General features: G+C 40.6%; 1 protein-coding gene across 1 annotated transcript in view; it reads right to left on the bottom strand.

Moving 5' to 3' along the window:
• The window catches only part of CRIM1 (cysteine rich transmembrane BMP regulator 1), a 314,885-nt gene that overhangs the window by 82,116 nt on the left and 213,577 nt on the right, over positions 1-19,192 (bottom strand). Inside the window, exon 8 of the mRNA XM_065401910.1 lies at positions 4,863-4,991. Within this exon, the coding sequence (XP_065257982.1) occupies positions 4,863-4,991 (129 nt within the window). The remainder of the gene's footprint in view (positions 1-4,862; positions 4,992-19,192) is intronic.

Here is a 19,192-nt window from a genome sequence, read left to right as displayed (position 1 = left end):
ATGCTTGAAAAATCACCATTTCCTGTCTCTGTTTCAAACAACGTAGTTTGCTTTTGACTTGATTCCAAAAACGCTTAAGATTCCATTTGCACTGAACATGCAGCATACTAGCACCTCATCTCAGGAGTCTACACAGAGATGAACTTCTGGATAGGACAGAGCTACTACAATAGATCCTCTCCCTCTTGTGGCTGTGCCCATAAAATACCCTTAGGATTACAAGAACATGCATTGTGCTGAGAACCAGGAAACCCTGATTTCTACTCACTTCAGTGAATTGGTGATGATAATTCCATGTCTTTCACAACCTCTATCATTGATCAAAGTCTCACAAGTTAGACAAGCCAGAAACAGAACCCAAATCTTACATGGCAGATCCAAGTCTCAGCCACTTAACAACATTAGCAAATATTTGTTCTTAGCTATGCCATCTGTTAGATAGGGCTACTCCTGCATATGTAACCCAGCAACTCTGGGTCCATAGATGAACACTGCCTTCTCCTGCTGCCAACTCATGAAATTAGTCCTTTTGTTCCAGGGGAAGTTGTCTCAATTGCAGTGCTACAGATTCAGGATTCAAACCCTGTTGTTTAGAGATCTGGGATTCTCAGGGGCCACGGATCTGGAATCCCAGGCCACAGTGCTCTTAGGAGCCCATACATTCCAATCCGCCACCCAGTGACCTGTAAACAGTCACCAGAACTTGAAGCTCTGATTTGGCACAGTACTCTAGTCAAGGAATCTGGTGGGCAAAACTCCAAGGCTTCTCTTTAAACCAAGCAGAGGAACAGGAAGTCATGCCTGCAACTGGGTCTTTCCCTGCTTAGGACTACCTCCTCTGTGCTACCTGACTCTGACCTCCTGGTATCCAGCCTGTCCACTGGCCTGTCTCCTGACACCTGGTCTGCCCTCTGGCCTGTCTCAGATTCTGGTCTCCTGGTATCCAGACCCAGCCGGCCTCCTGGCTCCCAGCTCTCACTATGACCACTAAGCCCAGTTATGCCAGGGATAGATTGTTACTGTTGCACATAATAGAATTTATTTTTGCCCTTAAAAAACACTGTTAAAATTATGTTATTGAGATAGCAAAATCATAGAATCACAGAATATCAGGGTTGGAAAGGACCTCAGGAGGTCATCTAGTCCAACCCCCTGCTCAAAGCAGGACCAAGCCCCAACTAAATCATCCCAGACAGGCTTTATCAAGCCTGACCTTAAAAACCTCTAAGGAAGGAGCTTCCACCACCTCCCTTGGTAACCCATTCCAGTGCTTCACCACCCTCCTAGTGAAATAGTTTTTCCTAATATCCAACCTAAACCTCCCCCACTGCAACTTGAGACCATTACTCCTTGTTCTATCATCTGCTACCACTGAAGACAGTCTAGGTCCATCCTAGAAGATAGGAAATGCTAGGTTTAAGGTTTAACCTATTTTTGCATCCTTGTGTATATCCATATGATAGTCTTTAATTACATGACCGGACACTATTTTTTCTACAATACCCCTACCTCATTCATTCAAGATGGATGATGTTCAAGAAATTAATCAGGGTGTGGAATGAATTAGGCTGCTTATAGGATTCCTGCCTCATTTTGTCTGGAAGTTGTAAACTATGTCAATAAAGTGGCAGGGGACTATAGGAAAAGAAAGGATGATCTTATAGTTAAAGGCAGGTGACTGCTACTCAGGAGAACTCAGTTCTATCCTTGCCTTTGCCATCAACTTGCTATGTGATGCTCGGCAAAAGTCACTTTAACCAAAACTTTTCATGAGTGGCTATTAAATATACATTCCTTTATGTTCTGGGTGCTCAACCTGGGGCCTAATTTGCAGAAGTGCTGAACATTTACATTTTTTTCACACGTTTTTTCATGTGTGTGTAGCTACAAACATACTAGTATACATTTTCTTATTTAACTTCTGTGGTGGAATGATTTTTTTTTCTTTTACCCAGGGAAAATATACTAAAACAGTACCAGGGATACCATCTACATAAATGAGTTGATTTTTGTCTGATCAAAAAACCCCTGCCAGTAAGTTATACACCAACACTTACTATTTCAGAATACTAGACTTCACACTTTGGTTTTAAGAGCAGTTAAAGGCTACAGTATAATATAAATACTGCAGCACAGCTCTTCTCTGCTTTCATGAGATGGGAATTGAGCTTCATATCATTTGCAAGGAAAGCAGGTCTCAATTCTCAGCCTGCCACAATGCAATCTCCCAGAAGCATTCTAGCATTGACAGGATTGCATGACATACTTGAATATTCTGCATGCATCCCCGGGCTTCAAAACTGGCAACAGTTCTCCAATTCAGGACATAGATTTGATTTCAAAAGGTAAAAAACGCTAGAGCATTTGGTTGACCTTTAGCCCTTTCGTAATATTTTCTTTATACTTCATTAGAGGTAAAATCCTATATTCTACTGCACTACTGTGCAAGAAGTAGTGGGGAGGACTCAGGCCATGTCTACACTACCCCATATGCTGGGAAAACTTTTGCTGCTCACAAGTGTGAAAAAAACACCGCCCTGAGAGACAGACGTTTCGCCAGCATAAGCGCTCATGTGCACAGTGCTATGTCGGCAGGAGATACTGTCCTTCCAACATTGCGACCACTGCTCAAGTAGATAGTTTTATTATGTCGACAGGAGAGCTTTCTCCCGTCGGCATAGAGCGGCTATACGAGTGATCTTACAGTGGCACAGTGGTATCGGTATAGCTGTGCCACTGTAAGCATAGATGTGCACTTAGGGACCCCTATTCTTTCCCATGCATGTAGTTTGGGGATGATAGCAGTCAAGAATGAGCAAGGGGAGAGAGGATCAGATAATGTGCTGACCTGTACTTCAAAGTCTCAAAGAGGCATGGTCCGCTGTTTAGAAAGAGCTTTCAGACTCTAACCCATAACCGCTGCACTCAGCAAGCACTATGAAAGGTGCATATTTGCCCCTTTTTTGAACAAAAAGGTCTCCCTAGGGAGCATGGACTACTCCAGGAGTGTTTCTGCTTCCTCTCACTGCACCAGCCAATGCAAGATTTGGCAGAGGCAAATGATTTGTTCTGCTTTAAGAAGCAAAGGGGAAAACCCTGTCCAGATTTCAAAAGGCAGGAAATAGATATGCAGTCCATCCTTGCTGCTGTTGAAGTCAATGGGAGCTTTTCTTTATTGTTAATACAACTGGTTCTCAAAAAAAAAAATAAACAGTCAGATCTACCACTATTATCTTTTACTTTACATATTATTCTTTGTTAGAATCTCTTGCACTCTACCACCACCAGAGAAATAAACAAACTCCTCTAAATAACCTCCTTGGACTTGGACTCCAGTGAAGCTACCAATAGAGCTTAAAGAGGGGTGGGCAAACTCCAGCCAGGGCGCAGGCGCCGCACCACACAGCTCCTGGAAGCAGCCACATGGCCCCGCTCCGGCGCTCTAGCTGGGGCACAGGGGCAGGGGCCACTCCACGTGGCTTCCAGAAGCCGCGGCATGGCCCCGCTATGGCTCCTAGGTGCTCCAATGGCCCCCTCCGGTGCTCCAATGGGAGCTGCAGGGACGGTGCCTGCGGATGGGGCAGCGTGCAGAGCCGCCTGTCTGTGCCTCAGCATAGGAGTCGGAAAAGGGACATGCCACTGCTTCTGGGAGCTGCTTGAGGTAAGTGCCGCTCGGAGTGCACCCCCCCCGAGCCTCTCCCCATGCCCCAACCCCCTGCCCCAGCCCTGATCCCCCTCCTGCACTCCAAACCCCTCAATCCCAGTACGAAACACCCTTCTGCACCCCAAACCTCTCATCCCCAGCTCCACTCCAGAGCCCGCACCCCCCAGCCAGAACCTGCACCCCTGCCCGAGCCCTGATCCTCCTCCTGCGCTCCGAACCCATCAGTCCCAGCCCAGAGCACCCTCCTACACCCCAAACTCCTCATCCCCAGCCCCACCCCAGAGCCCGCACCCCCAACCAGAGACCTCACCCCATCCCGCATCCCAACCCCCATTTTGTGAGCATTCATGGCCCGCCATACAATTTCTATTCCCCGATGTGGCCCTCAGGCCAAAAAGTTTGCCCACCCCTGGCTTAAAGCTTCTCTCCTTGGCAGAACTCCTAAGGTAGACTGACAGCTATACTGCAAACTCTCTCTCTTTGTGCATGCAGAGATTTCAAATCGTATGTCCCCTGCGGAGTGATTCAAATTTTATTTTTCAACCGTATACTACGAACTCTCAATGAAATGTGTACCGAGAATCAAGTTCTGCTGTTTCCCTATGACGATGCTAACATGACTGACATAAGGGCAGTGCTCCCAAGACACAAAGTTATATCTTACTTATAAAAGTCACATGCCAGATGAGAATCTGTGATATAAATATGAAGTGTAAGGCATCCAAAAACTAAGCCCAAGAAAATATGAACACTGCATTTTTAATGATTTTGTTCAAAGAGCAAAAAATTATAAAGATCACACACCTGAACAAACACTTATTTCTATCAAAGCTAAGCCATTTTTTTAAAGTAGAGAAAAAATGAAATATCAAAGTTCTAAGAAAATTACCAAGGGGACATTTTCAAAGAGAAGCCCAAAATCTTACCTACCTTTTTTCCTTAGCTGTTAGTTAAATCCATGTAATACTGAATATTTTTTTCTCCAAACAAATGCTTCAATTGTATTTTTACAAACAAAATAATTATCAAAGCAAATAATCAATCCTAAAACAGTGAATTATAGTAATGTACCTGTGTACTGATTTCCATTTCAAAACTTCCAAGATTTTACTCAACATTAAAATAGACAAAGGATTTTACCAGTGTAAAACACATCTTGATAAAAAAAGGTATGAACCACAATGATTTCTGTACTCACTAGTTTTGCACTGACAAATGCGGCAACCATTTTGGTCCAGTCTGAAACTGTACATACAGTCTTTCTCAGTCAATGTGCAGTTCACCAAAATCTCACATGTGGGTGGACCTATTGTGATATATGTTGGTTCTAATAAATAAGAAAAAGAAATAAATACAAGTAAGTATAATTGGTTAGAAATAACCACTCCCTTCTTGCAATATTTTTAATATATAAAGTTTTATCATATCAGGCAAAAACTTCTTTAAGATTAAGCTACAGCTGAGAGTACATATCAACAATTTAAGGTAAATATATTACAGGAATGTTGCAATTAGCATAAAAAACAAGCTTTATAAACCCATGAAATTCAGAATTTGGGTTTCTTTTAAATTTAGTATCAACATGTTAAAGGTACGGAAATGCAGTTAGGGAACATAAAGAACCTTAACTCTGCCCTATGGCAAACCACAGACACCCAATAATTATGATTAAGGCATTATTTAGTGTTCCTAGTGCCAGCTCACACTAAACTGATTTTAACTTTCAGTTATGAAGAACAACAAAAAATGACTTATTCCTATTTTTTTCAAATACAGCCAATGCACAAATTTTCAGTGAATTTAAACTATGCAGGGACACTGCATTATTAAGATAATACGAGGGGGTGGGGGGGGTATCTGATTCAAATTAATGGATCAACAGTACTTGTAAATTCTCAGAAAATTCATTCTGTAATCAGAGGATAAAATGCTGTATTTTGGGGGAAGATATGCTGCATTTTTTATACAGAACAAAGATGTTGAAAATCCCTGTCTGAAGTGCAAAATAACTCAACAGTAATAATGGAGTTGCAACCAGCAACTCCAGAACTTTTCCCCATCTTTTAGCAATACTTAGTATTTAGATTGCATTTTAAAACATTGAATAGTTTTCACAACAGCCCAGATAGTAGTAAAGTATTTTTATCCCCAGTTTAAACTAGAGAAACTGATATCTATATCTATATCTATATATCTATAAAAAAAATATATAAACCACCAATTATTAAACCAGTCTTGACCCTGTAAACCCTTATTTCATGCAGCAGTGCCATTGAAATCATAGGCAAAAGTTTGCCAGCTTTTACTCTCCCTCCAGCATCCATTAGAAGGTTGCATCAAAACCACTTAGCAACTTTAACTACAGAATTAGACCTCTAGTCTGAAAAGACTTATGAACTAGGGTTACCATATTTTAATTTAAAAAAAGGAGGACACTCCACAGGGCCCCTTCCCTGCCCCACTCCTTCCCCAAAGACCCCACCCCAACTCTGCCCCCTCCCCTGAACGATCCGCCCCCTGCTCCTCCCCCTCCCCTGCTTCCCGCGAATCCAATGTTCGCGGGAAGCCTGAAACAGGGAGGCAGCAGGTAGGCTGGGGCTGGGCACAGCCCAGTCCGGCCCCCCCAGCCGAGCGGCTCCCTCCGGTGGCCGGCCGGCCCAAGCCAAGAGGCTCTGGCCCCGTCGTCTCCCGCCTGGCTCGGCTCGGGCCCTGGGGCGCCGGCTCCGGCCGAGCACCGGCGGCCCCTCCCTCCCTATTTTCCCGGACATGTCTGGCTTTTGGGGATTTCCTCCCGGACGGGGATTTGAGGCCCAAAAAGCCAGACATGTCCGGGAAAATCCAGATGTATGGTAACCCTATATGAACATGTTTAACTTTTTGCACCATGAGTAGCCCAGTGAATTCAAGGGAACTACTCACAGTGCATAAAGTTAGCCACGAGAGTCACTCTTTGCAGGAATGGGGTCTTAAACTACACTGCAGTTTCATCTCAGCAGATGAAACAGCATATAAAAATCAAAGCAAGCTGAAATTAAAACAAAGTGAAAGTGGAAAGGAAAACAAACAGCTCATAAAACAACTAGTGTTCTGTCTCATTCAGTTTAAAATATGTAGAACAGAAGTATTTACTTATATCCTCCCATTCTGCTTTCCAGAACTGTTCCTCCCAGTTTGGGAAGACAGACTCGTGCTCACAGGGCTCAAGCTAGTGCGCAAAAAACAACTGTATGGATGTTGTGGCTCCAGTGGCTCGCGATAGCCGCCCAGGATCAAGCCAACCTTATCCAGTAGGCTTTACCTCAGGTGGTTAGCCCAAGTCTCCATTCGAATGGCAACATCCACTCAGCTATTTTTAGTGCGCTAGCTCAAGTTCTGATAGCACAAGTCTGTCTACTCAGGCTGGGAGACCTCACTCCCAGATGCAGTAGGCATACTCTGAGTGTCTGTGGACCTCTTAAATTAAGAGCAGAACATAAGAACAGCCCTATGGGTCAGACCAAAGATCATCTAGCCCAGTATCTTGTCTTCCAACAGTGGCCAATGCCAGGTGCCCCAGAGGGAATGAACAGAACAGGGAATCATCAAAGTGATCCATCCTGTCGCCCATTCCCAGCTTCTGGCAAACAGTGGCTAGGGACACCATCCCTGCCCATCCTGGGTAACAGCCATTGATGGATCTATCCTCCATTAATTTAATCTAGATCTTTTTTGAACCCTGTTATAATCTTGGCCTTCACAACATCCTCTGGCAAGGAGTTCCACAGGTTGACTGTGCATTGTGTGAAGAAATATTCCTTGTTTGTTTGTTTTAAACCTGCTGCCTATTAATTTCATTTGGTGACCCCTAGTTTGTGTTATGAGAAGGAATAAATAACACTTCCTTATTTACTTTCTCCATACCAGTTATGATTTTATAGATCTCTATCATATCCCCCCTTAGTCATCTCTTTTCCAAGATGAAAAGTCCCAATCTTATTAATCTCTCCTCATACAGCAGCTCTCCCATGCCCCTAATCATTTTTGTTGCCTTTTTCTGAACCTTTTCCAATTCCAATACATCTTTTTTGAGATGAAGGCAAGAGCATCTGCACACAGTATTCAAGATGTGTGTGTACCATGCATTTCTATAGAGGCAATATGACACTTTCTATCTTATTATCTATCCCTTTCTTAACAATTCCCAACATTCTTTTAGCTTTTTTGACTGCCGCTGCACATTGAGTGGATGTTTTCAGAGAACTATCCACAATGATGCCAAGGTGTCTCTCTTAGTGGTAACAGCTAATTCAGATCCTATCATTTTATATGTATAGTTGGGATTATGTGTTCCAATGTGCACTACTTTGCATTTATCAACACTGAATTTCATCTGCCATTTTGTTGCTCAGTCACCCAGTTTTGTGAGATCCTTTTGTAGCTTTTCATAGTCTGCTTTGGACTTAACTATATTGAGTAGTTTTGTATCATCAGCAAATTTTGCCACCTCACTGTTTATCCCTTTTCCAGATCATTTGTGAATATGTTGAATACAGACCCCTGGGAGACACCACTATTTACCTCTCTCCATTCTGAAAACTGACCATTTATTCCTACCCTTTGTTTCCTATCTTTTAACCAGTTACCAATCCATGAGAGGACCTTTCCTCTTATCCCATGACAGTTTACTTTGCTTAAGAGCCTTTGGTGAGGGATCTTGTCAAAATATTTCTGAAAATATAAGTACATTATATCCACTGGATTCCCCTTGTCCACATATTTGTTGACCCCCCTCAAAGAATTCTAATAGATGGGAAATCATGCCTTACCATTTATAAAAAACATGTTGACTCTTCCGCAACAAATTATGTTCATCATGTGTCTGACAAATTCTGTTCTTTACTATAGTTTCAACCAATTTGCCCGGTACTGAAGTCAGGCTTACCGGCCTGTAATTGTTGGGACCACCTCTGGAGCCCTTTTAAAAAATTGGCGTCACATTAGCTATCCTCCAGTCATTTGGTACAAAAGCTGATTTAAATGATAGGTTACAAATCACAGTTAGTAGTTCTGCAATTTCACATTTGACTTCCTTCAGAACTCTTTGGTAGTCCTGGTGACTTACTGCTGTTAAATTTATCAATTTATTCCAAAGCCACCTCTAATGACACCTCAATCTGGAACAGTTCCTCAGATATTTCACCTAAAAAGAATGTCTCAGGTTTGTGAATCTCCCTCACTTCCTCAACCGTGAAGACGGATGCAATGAATTCATTTAGTTTCTCCGCAATGGCCTTATAGTCCTTGAGTGGTCCTTTAGCATTTTAATTGTCCAGTGGCTCCACTGGTTGTTTAGCAGGCTTCCTGCTTCTGATGTACTTAAAAAAAAAATTGCTATTACTTTGAGTCTTTAGCTTCAAATTCTTGAAGTTCTTCAAATTCTTTTTTGGCCTTCCTAATTATATTTTTACACTTCATTTGCCAGAGTTTATGCTCCTTTCTATTTTCTTCACTAGGATTTAACTTCCACTTTTTAAAGGATGCCTTTTTGCCTCTCACTGCTTCTTTTACTTTGTTGATTAGCCATGGTGGCACTTTTTTGGTTCTCTTACTATGTTTTTTAATTTGGGGTATACATTTAAGTTGAGACTCTATTACGGTGTCTCTAAAAAGTTTCCTTGCAGCTTGCAGGGATTTCACATTTGCCACTGTACCTTTTAATTTCTGTTTAACTAACTTCCTTATTTTTGTGTAGTTCCCTTTCTGAAAGTAAATACGACCGTATTGGGCTGCTGTGGTGTTTTCCCCGCCATAGGGATGTCAAATTTAATTACATTATGGTCACTGTTAGCAAGCAGTCCAGCTATATTCACGTCTTGGACCAGATACCATGCACCACTTAGGATTAAATCAAGAATTGCCTCTCCTCTTGTGGGTTCCAGGACTAGCTGCTCCAAGAAGTAGTCATTTAAGGTGTCAAGAAACTTTCTCTCTGCATCCCATCCTGAGGTGACATGTACCCAGTCAATATGCAGAAGGTTGAAATTCCCCATTATTATTGAGCCTTTTATTTTTATAGCCTCTCTAATCTCCCTGAGCATTTCAGTCACTATAATCATTCTGGTCAGATGGTTGGTAATATATCCCTACTGCTATATTCTTATTATCAGAGCATGGAATTACTATCCAGAGAGATTCTACCGTACAGTTTGGTTCATTTAAGATTTTTACTTCATTTGATTCTACGCTTTCTTTCACCTATAGTGCCACTCCCCCACCAGCACAACCTGTTCTGTCCTTCCAATATATTTTGTATCCTGGTATTACTTGTCCCATTGATTATCCTCATTTCACCAAGTTTCTGTGATGCTTATTATACCAATATCCTCATTTAAAATGAGGCACTCTAATTCACCCATCTTATTATTTAGACGTCTAGCATTTGTATACAAGTACTTTAAAAACTTGTCACTTTTTAGCTGTCTGACATGACATGATGTAATTGAATGGGACTCTTTCATTTGACTATTTCTCCTCAGATCCTACCCATATTTTACCATCTTCCATCCTCTCCTCCTTACTAGGACATAGAGAATCCCTGTTAATAGATCCTCACCTAAGGGATGTCTCTCTCCGAACTAGTGCTCCTCCACACCTGTATAAGCATGAATGGTGAAACTGCCAGAGCTTGCAATTTCTGCAAAACCAGTAACTATCATCCTAGAAATGTTCAAGCTTTGCTGGCACATCTTGTAAATTCAGTGAGAAAAATAGCTAGCATTCACCGAAATTACTCAAGTATTTTCATTATTATTATTGTATTAGCTCTAGAGCACTAATTGAGAATGGGGTATCATTGGGCTAGGGGCTGTGCAAACACACAGTAAGGGAAATTTCTTGACCCAAACACTTCATAATCTAAATCAATCAGGTAGACAAGATTGGAAGAGGAAATCAAAGCGAAGAGTCATGGAGTGACTTGTTTAAGGCCACATGCAGCAGGTCAGCAACAGGGTCAGGAACTGAACTCCATGCTCCTCATTCCCAGTCTAATGTCCTATTTTCTAGACCACAGACTTCTATTCACCATGCTTATACTAGTTGGAAGTTTTGAGAAGGCTTCTGGTGGGAGGTACAATCTGCACAAAGTGCCTGAAATAGACTGTCTGCTGTAGAATTCATGCAAGATAATCTCAGGTAGGTGTATGAAGAAACCTGTAAGCTTAGCTGGTGATCTCTCAGAAGCTACAATCTCTGTCAAGTGACTGAAGGATATTGTAAACTCATTTGTTGATCTCATGCAAGAGTTAAGATTGATTGAAGGATCTTAATTTATGAATTTTCCATCTTTTAAGGGTATTATTTATAAATACAGTAATCTAATAATGTTATTGTAAATTAATGAGTATTTATTTAAAGCCTTAATGTTGTTCATCCGTTGTTGTTCTTGTCCAATATTTCATTTTGTGCCAAAAGAATGTTGTTTATGCTTTGTGCTGGGTTCATCTCCTGCGTTTGTATAAACTCATAGCACAACAAAAGCAAATAAATGAAGCTGCTACACTGTGTAATGGTCCTGCAGAGAGAGCTGTCTGAGAACATTTCTACTATGGTTTAGAATACTGTACTGGGTTAGGAGTAGATCAGAAGTGTTACAGGGTCACACAGTGGTAACCCGTTTTAGGGAATACACCTCTACCCCGATATAACGCGACCCGATATAACACAAATTTGGATATAACGCGGTAAAGCAGTGCTCCGGGGGGGGGGGGGGGGGGAGGAAGGGGGCTGCACACTCCGGCAGATCAAAGCAAGTTCGATAAAACGTGGTTTCACCTATAACGTGGTAAGATTTTTTGGCTCCCAAGGACAGCGTTATATCGGGGTAGAGGTGTATTGGAAATTTTAGGAAGAGTGGCTGACAAGAGGGTAATGCTATTTAAATTATTTAAATAATAGAACATCACATTTACACAGAACTTTGTCCTAACTTGAATGGTGCAGGATAAATTTAGTTGCCACACACTATTGTTCTCAATTTGATCCTTTACACATACCATACCAATAGAAAACAAATCTTATTAATGTGAATGTGTTGTGCTAGAAGAACATCTATTGTTTCAGACTTTTATAAATGCCACAACTAATCAATACAACTGAAAGTAGGAATTCACTGAAAATTGTCATCATGGGAACTTTTGTATCAACAGTACCACCCGGACTTAAAAGAATGGACTGTGGACAGGGGAGGATTTCATGCCCTCCTTTTGAATTTATCCCTAAAACACTTAAATTACACCTACATATTAAGTAAAATCTATAAAAAATCAATTGCTATACTTTGCGTTTTGTAGCCCTTGAAAGCTACAATAGGTTTCCTTTCTGATTCTGTTGTAAACTGGTACATACTTTTGAAAAATTACCACTGCCACTCTGAAATGTTCAGCAGCACGTTATTTCTTATACATGACACAACAAAACCACTGCTACACTAGTTAAAACGACTTCTGCTAATCCTTCATTTGTTGTGTTTTATTATTCTATTATCTCCCACTTTTGTGCCTGCCCTAAGCATCCCAAATATTTCCAGACAAGCTTACAAATCTGTTTTTTCCCCCTCCTGTCCATAAAGGTAAGCCCTGAGATACAGTAATTTTATATGCATGCCTGATTCTCAATGAGCTGCAAACAGAGGACAAAAGAAATAATTTCACCCCCCACTCCCCCCACAAAAATGCAGCTAGAAAAAAGTATCAGCCCTTTTCACTTCACTAGACAAGACTCAACAAATAAAGCCAGCTTTGCTGCTGCCAGTCTTCTGGCTATCTGAATAGGAAAACAGTAGTTAAGCTTGAAAAAGCACATAAGGTCATGTGATCTGGGTTAGCCTTTCACTGGTGCACTTGGTAGAAACTGCAGAAGAAAGATCGAGTGCACAGATGAACAATGGGTGGGAAAACTGTGTAGTCTGTCTGTATATTTTAGAAGTGGAACTAAATGGTAGATGGAAGCAATGAAAAAGGGGGGACAGAAAGGAAAAAGGGAGTAGCTAGGGTGAAAAGAATTCCTCATACTATATGTTTCACTGCCACGAAATGCTCTAGGTAAGGTTACATCCACTAAAACCTCTTGTTTTCACATGCTCATAACTGTCTGAAAAAATTCTCCTCTGAGGCTAAAACTTTCTATGCTTCATCTCAGCAGCTTTTGTTTTTTTAATTTGAGAAAAATCTGTTAATCCATTTTTGATTTATGGGAGACTGACATTCATACATTCTTCACTTTAAAAAAACAGGTCACTTTTTGTACAATAACTGAAAGAGAATTTAGGAAAAAAGCTCCAAACCGGGCATCTGGCTACCCTTTCATGAAGAATTTGTTGTTGTTGTTAGAGTACATTCACAAAAAATAAAAATAAAATTGGAAAAAAAATACTTTGAGAACACTCAGTAGGTATGTCCTAAGATTTATGCAGCACCTAATTAAGTCCTCCTGCATCCCTCACCCCATGTGAAATCACTACAGAGTCTCCCTGCTCATCAAGACTAGCAACTCAGTAAGGACAGTGGCTGCCTCTCTCAGGCTGAAGGATGCTGTAAATATTTTCTTGAAACACATAGCAAAATTCACAACAGAAGCTAAGAGTGGGTACAAGAAAGTCAAGAGTTTGCAATTTTATTTTTTTTAAAGTCAGTTTGCAAGTTTTTCTGCAAGTTCTACACAGTCTAAGGCATTGTCTACAATGGAGATTTCAGCCATGGATGGTCAACAACCAAGGTAAAGGCACCAGTGTCAAACCCTAATGTACACAGTCAAACTCTCTAAGCCATGATCTGTGCTGATCCAGCTCACCTCAGCTTGAAATCAGGGTGGGATGCAACGGTGCATATTATCTCTTATATTGTCTTTTCCTTTCTATGGGCTTGGCTACACTAGGGGTTTGCAACAGTGCAGCCACATCAATAGCTGACAACAAATAGCTGTAACAAGGGCAAACCACCAGTGCAGAAAAAAAAAAACTAAATTTTCGTTTTTTTTCCCTTAGGGAAAGATACTTTCATAAAATACCAAAGTGCTGCTGCCCTGCCCAGAAAACGGTCTCTTATCAAACAGCAGCAACAAACCTGTGAAATTAATTTATTTACCTAAGTAAGATATGAGCCTCATAGCCTACATTGGCCAATTACATGATAACATTATTAAAGAGGCAGATTTTTCCCACTTCAATAAAACCAAGGAAATTAAATGCAAAAAAATATATAAATCATACAACAGAATGACTTTTTTCTATCCAGGTATAATTGTGTACCCTGCTGAATCATGAGGTCTGGGAAACAAATAAAGCAGAAGGACAGAGTGGGTTCAGATGAAAATGAAAGACCGCTTTCAGCAAAATTTGAGTGAGACTGAAACACCCACTTCTCATTATGAAAACAAAATGAAAAGGAGATGAGTTTTTAAGGCCTGTGCATTTACACACACACAGTGCAGGGGAAGCACAGAAACTAAGTGAGGGTAACAAAGAAAAGACAAAGCTTATTGATGATTGTTCACCCTCTGTAAAAGCACATCATAGTTCTATTAATTTCCATTCCTAACAGATACGTTGTTCAAAACAAACAATTCACTAAATGTTTAACTTTACTTCCACTACTCTGGACCACAGTTTATGCAGTTCTTCAGTTAATCTTACTTTTAAAGCATAGAAGACATCCTCAAAGGCTGATGATAAAATGCAAAGGCAAACCCTTTCTCCCTCAAGTGCTCTTAACTGTTCATAACTGTAACTTAGACTGGTAAACGAATCCACGCCAAAAGAAGAGGGAGCCAATGTAATCATATGCATTCATAGAATCATAGAATATCAGGGTTGGAAGGGACCTCAGGAGGTCATCTAGTCCAACCCCTGCTCAAAGCAGGACCAATTCCCAACTAAATCATCCCAGACAGGGCTTTGTCAAGCCTGACCTTAAAAACCTTTAAGGAAGGAGATTCCACCACCTCCCTAGGTAACCCATTCCAGTGCTTCACCACCCTCCTAGTGAAAAAGTTTTTCCTAATATACAATCTAAACCTCCCCCACTGCAACTTGAGACCATTACTCCTTGTTCTGTCATCTGGTACCACTGAGAACAGTCTAGATCCATCTTCTTTGGAACCCCTTTTCAGGTAGTTGAAAGCAGCTATCAAATCCCCCCTCATTCTTCTCTTCTGCAGACTAAACAATCCCAGTTCCCTCAGCCTCTCCCCATAAGTCACGTGCTACAGCCCCCTAATCATTTTTTGTTGCCCTCTGCTGGACTCTTTCCAATTTTTCCACATCCTTCTTGTAGTGTGGGGCCCAAAACTAGACACAGTACTCCAGATGAGGCCTCACCAATGTCGAATAGAGGGGAACGATCACGTCCCTCGTTCTGCTGGCAATGCCCCCACTTATACAGCCCAAAATGCCATTAGCCTTCTTGGCAACAAGGGCACACTGTTGACTCATATCCAACTTCTCATCCACTGTAACCCCTACGTCCTTTTCTGCAGAACTCCTTCCTAGCCATTCGGTCCCCTAGTCTGTAGCAGTGAATGGGATTCTTCCGTCCATTATTGCAATGCTACATATACTACCAGAATGAGGATGCACCAAAAGTTCATTAGATACAATTTAGGGAAGTTTCAAGGAAGAGAAGCAAAACTTCTGTCTACTCAGGGAAGTGAAATCTGTGGCAAATGACTGCAATTTCTGATCATTTATATGTTGCTGCTGACAAGCCCTATTGATTGCTTCCCTCACCCAACACATACAGTAGTCTCCCTTGCCCCCCACTATAAATCTCTTGGTGGTTTATTGTTTCTCCTGGGTGCTCTGATAGTTTGAGGCAAGGGAATGAAAAATCTTGTCAAAGTTAGTGTTCCACAGATCTACAACTGACAGAGCACCTCTTTTGGCTTCCAGCATAAACTACTATACAGTTTTCCTAACAAATGATGTAATTCAACAGACATATTTCTTATGCAGTTACCTTATAATTTTTCAATTGCTTACAGTTCTAAACAGATGTTCCATGTGAGCAGATAACTACTTTCGTTTCCTTAAGGAGAACTACTACTGAACGACAGCTCATGTGCACACTTTCACCTGCTATTAGCAAGGAGGCTGCAACACCCTTCCAACTCAGCTTGAAAATCTCAAGGGTTTTGAGCATCTTGAATCAAGCTAAGCAACTACTCCCATCGAGTGTCTCACCTTCTTTCTCCAATAAGGTGGCACACTGAAACCCGAGATCCAATTCAAATGATGGCTTCCAACTGATACATTTTTTTTTAAACAAACAGAAGTCAAAAATGGTGCAAAATTCAAAACAGTTGTTATGGATCTGCTCAAAGCAGCAACCAGTTTTCCAGCCCCTTTGCCCTTCTTTGGTGCCTTTTACACCATACACCAGAAAGGAGCATCTAGCCCAAGATTTCTTTATTTTATAAAAACCATATATACTGAAAAATACACTGCAGAAACCCTCAGGACTTGCTAATTTCATATCACAGGCCTTATCTTGCTACTTCCATTTATAGATATTCCCACCTTAAGTAAATCTGTAAATTATACCCTTAGGGTTTGTCAATATGGTGATTTAGCACCTGGCAAACTGGGGTGTAAATCTACAGCACACCTGCCTGCCATGCACTATGTGGCCATGTGGACCCTGCTACCATGCACTAAAAGTTCTGTAGTGCACTCTGACCAAATAGCAGCAGATCAAAATACACCACAGAATTGTTTCCTGGGTTATACTTGGTAGGTGTAGGATAATGCCTGCATACCCTCTTTTAAGGTTTGTAACTTGAATTTGTTGTTGTTTTCAAGACCTGAAATAAATGATATTACTACAACTGAAACGTTGCATCAGGTACTGTGAATATGGAATATTGTCTGTGTTAGTGTAATGCGAAGTAATTAGGAGTAAGTAAGTTATGACTAACTCGCAAACTCAGATTTTATCAGTACAATATAGCAATATTTTGTAAAGATATTCTTTAACAGTGAGGCATTATAAGATCTTTCATAAAGGAAAGGCTGCCATTTTTTACCAAAATAGTAGTCAGAAGTTTGAAATATTGAATAGATTTCAAGCACTTATCTCTTTATTTTGCAAGTCTGCCACAGTATGGAACTAGAAAGGCAATTTTGCACTGATTCCCTTGATGAGTTCATCACTATATTTCTGTTTCCAGTATTTTTAACAATGGTTAACAATTTACAAACAAACTTTAGGCTGTACTGTGAGAAGTAATTTCAATAGGCTGAAGATCAGTGGAAGATATTACTGCACTCAGTAATGCATATATAAAATAAAATATGCCCTTGAAGTTAACATGTTTACAATGATAAAGAATTGTGAAGAACAATTCTATACTGATGAGAAATCCAGATATATGTCCTTGGGATTCCTTGAGAAAGTGTTAACCATGTACAGAGAGATAATTCAATAGAAAGATCTATGCTTCATCTCGGGCCCCTAAAACTTGAAAATAATGAAATATAAAATAAATTCTATTTTTGAGGGCAGAAAGTATCTATTAAGGAATGGAGAAATGGAATTAAGTATTTTAACGTAGCTATGAAGAGAGTCCTCTAGCCTGAGTTAGACAGAATGTCTCTGTGTTTGGTAAAGCAAAATAATTCTTCCTTCTGCACCTTTCCAATGTGATCTAGGTCTCTAGTCTCGAAGGCCTAATGAATGTTACTTTTTAAGAAAACCAGCACTGAGGAGACCTATAGAGATGAAAACTCAATCTATTTTAGTATTTATTACCAAGGTTATTGCAATATACTTCATACACACACGTAAATAGTAGACTAAAATACAAATTTGTTATGTAGCACCTAATCTGACAAATAGCCCAGATTTGCCCCAAAGGGTGTGCTGCTTAAAAATCTTGCATTAGCTTCTACATACTTGTTTGAATGTTGTCTGCCGTCCAAAAAACTTTAAATGCTGCCTCCTAAGCAGCACAGTGTGTGTTTACTTAAGCTTCCTGGAAAAACATTCATATAATTCCAAGAGTGACTAAATGTTTTCCATCCTCATAGTTAGCATTCCAGACCTCTACACCCCCCGACCCCTGAGTTCATTACATGGAAAATACCAGCCCCAAATTCGAAGCAACAGAATTTCCTTCCTGGTGCCAACATGCCTAATACAGAATTAGCAAGCCTTACAGTTAATGATAGTTAAATGATGAAAAATTATCTCCTTTAATTCAACTTCAAGTAACTGTTTATAAGTTTTTACAAGGTATTAAAAACAAGCGGTTATGGGGTATTATTTTTGGTCGTCACTGCATGTACAAAGATAAATAGAGCAGAACTAAGAAAATATGTACACTAAATATTACAAAGCATGCTCTAACTGGGGTTGGAAGAAAACATTTATTTCAGATTTGATGCCAAATTTTAATTACTTAAAATAATTTGGTATCCAAATAACTACTTTTATTCATTTATCCAAAGAACATTATTCTGATTGTTACCACCTGAAAAAAGCTATCCCCTGTTTCTGTGCTACTGAAAACAAAGAGCTTCCTTCAGACCAACATGTCATAACCAAAGTACTTCGTTCCTGAGCTGCTACACCAATACTCATGCAGCTTCCTGTTCAAATTTAGCTTAATACAAATAGGAATTTGTTTTCACAATTTTTTGACTGGAGTGATACTGACAAATATTGATCTTTATCAACTGAAATCAAATCCGATTAAGACTATTTGTAATGGCCAATTCAATAGATATGGGATATTCTGACAAGGCAGATCACTCTATCATCATTACTGGAAAGTCTTAAGGCAAAAGACTAGAGAGTAACTGGGCTGGTCTACACTGGGGGGGGATCGATCCAAGATACGCAACTTCAGCTACGCGAATAGCGTAGCTGAAGTCGAACTATCTTGGATCGAATTACCTGGGATCCAGACGGCGCGGGATCGACGGCCGCGGCTCCCCCGTCGACTGTGCTACCACCGCTCGCTCTGATGGAGTTCTGGAGTCGACAGTGAGCGCGTTCGGGGATTGACATATCGCGTCTTAACGAGACGAGATATATCGATCTCGGATAAATCGATTGCTACCCGCTGATACGGCGGGTAGTGAAGACGTACCCACTGAGTAGGTATTTGGTAGAAACCTATGAATATATAATGTTCTAGAGGAATGAAACAGATCACTGAAAAGGCTCTTTACCAACCAAATATCTCTCTACTGCAGTGTCATAGATCGTTCTTCCGGATACCTTGATAATACATGCATTCAGAACTCTCCCCCACAATGCATCCTGCATCTCAGAGTTAAAGAAAGGTTAGTAGTACAATCTTCCTGATTCTTCTTGAAATTGGACAAAGGTTTCACTGGCACTGGGTACCTTATACTCTGGGGTGTATGGTTCAAATATTCTCCTGGATGAGCTGGGAACAGGCATTAGCTCAAAGTGGCAGTCAGGCAAACCCAACTTAATTTGACTCTGTTACAGAATTGTGTTTGCATTCTCTTGATTCACTTTGAAGAAA

Source organism: Emys orbicularis, chromosome 3 (assembly GCF_028017835.1).
Source record: "Emys orbicularis isolate rEmyOrb1 chromosome 3, rEmyOrb1.hap1, whole genome shotgun sequence".
In the NCBI taxonomy this organism is placed as follows: Eukaryota; Metazoa; Chordata; order Testudines; family Emydidae; genus Emys; species Emys orbicularis.
This window is presented reverse-complemented; position numbering and strand designations above follow the sequence as displayed.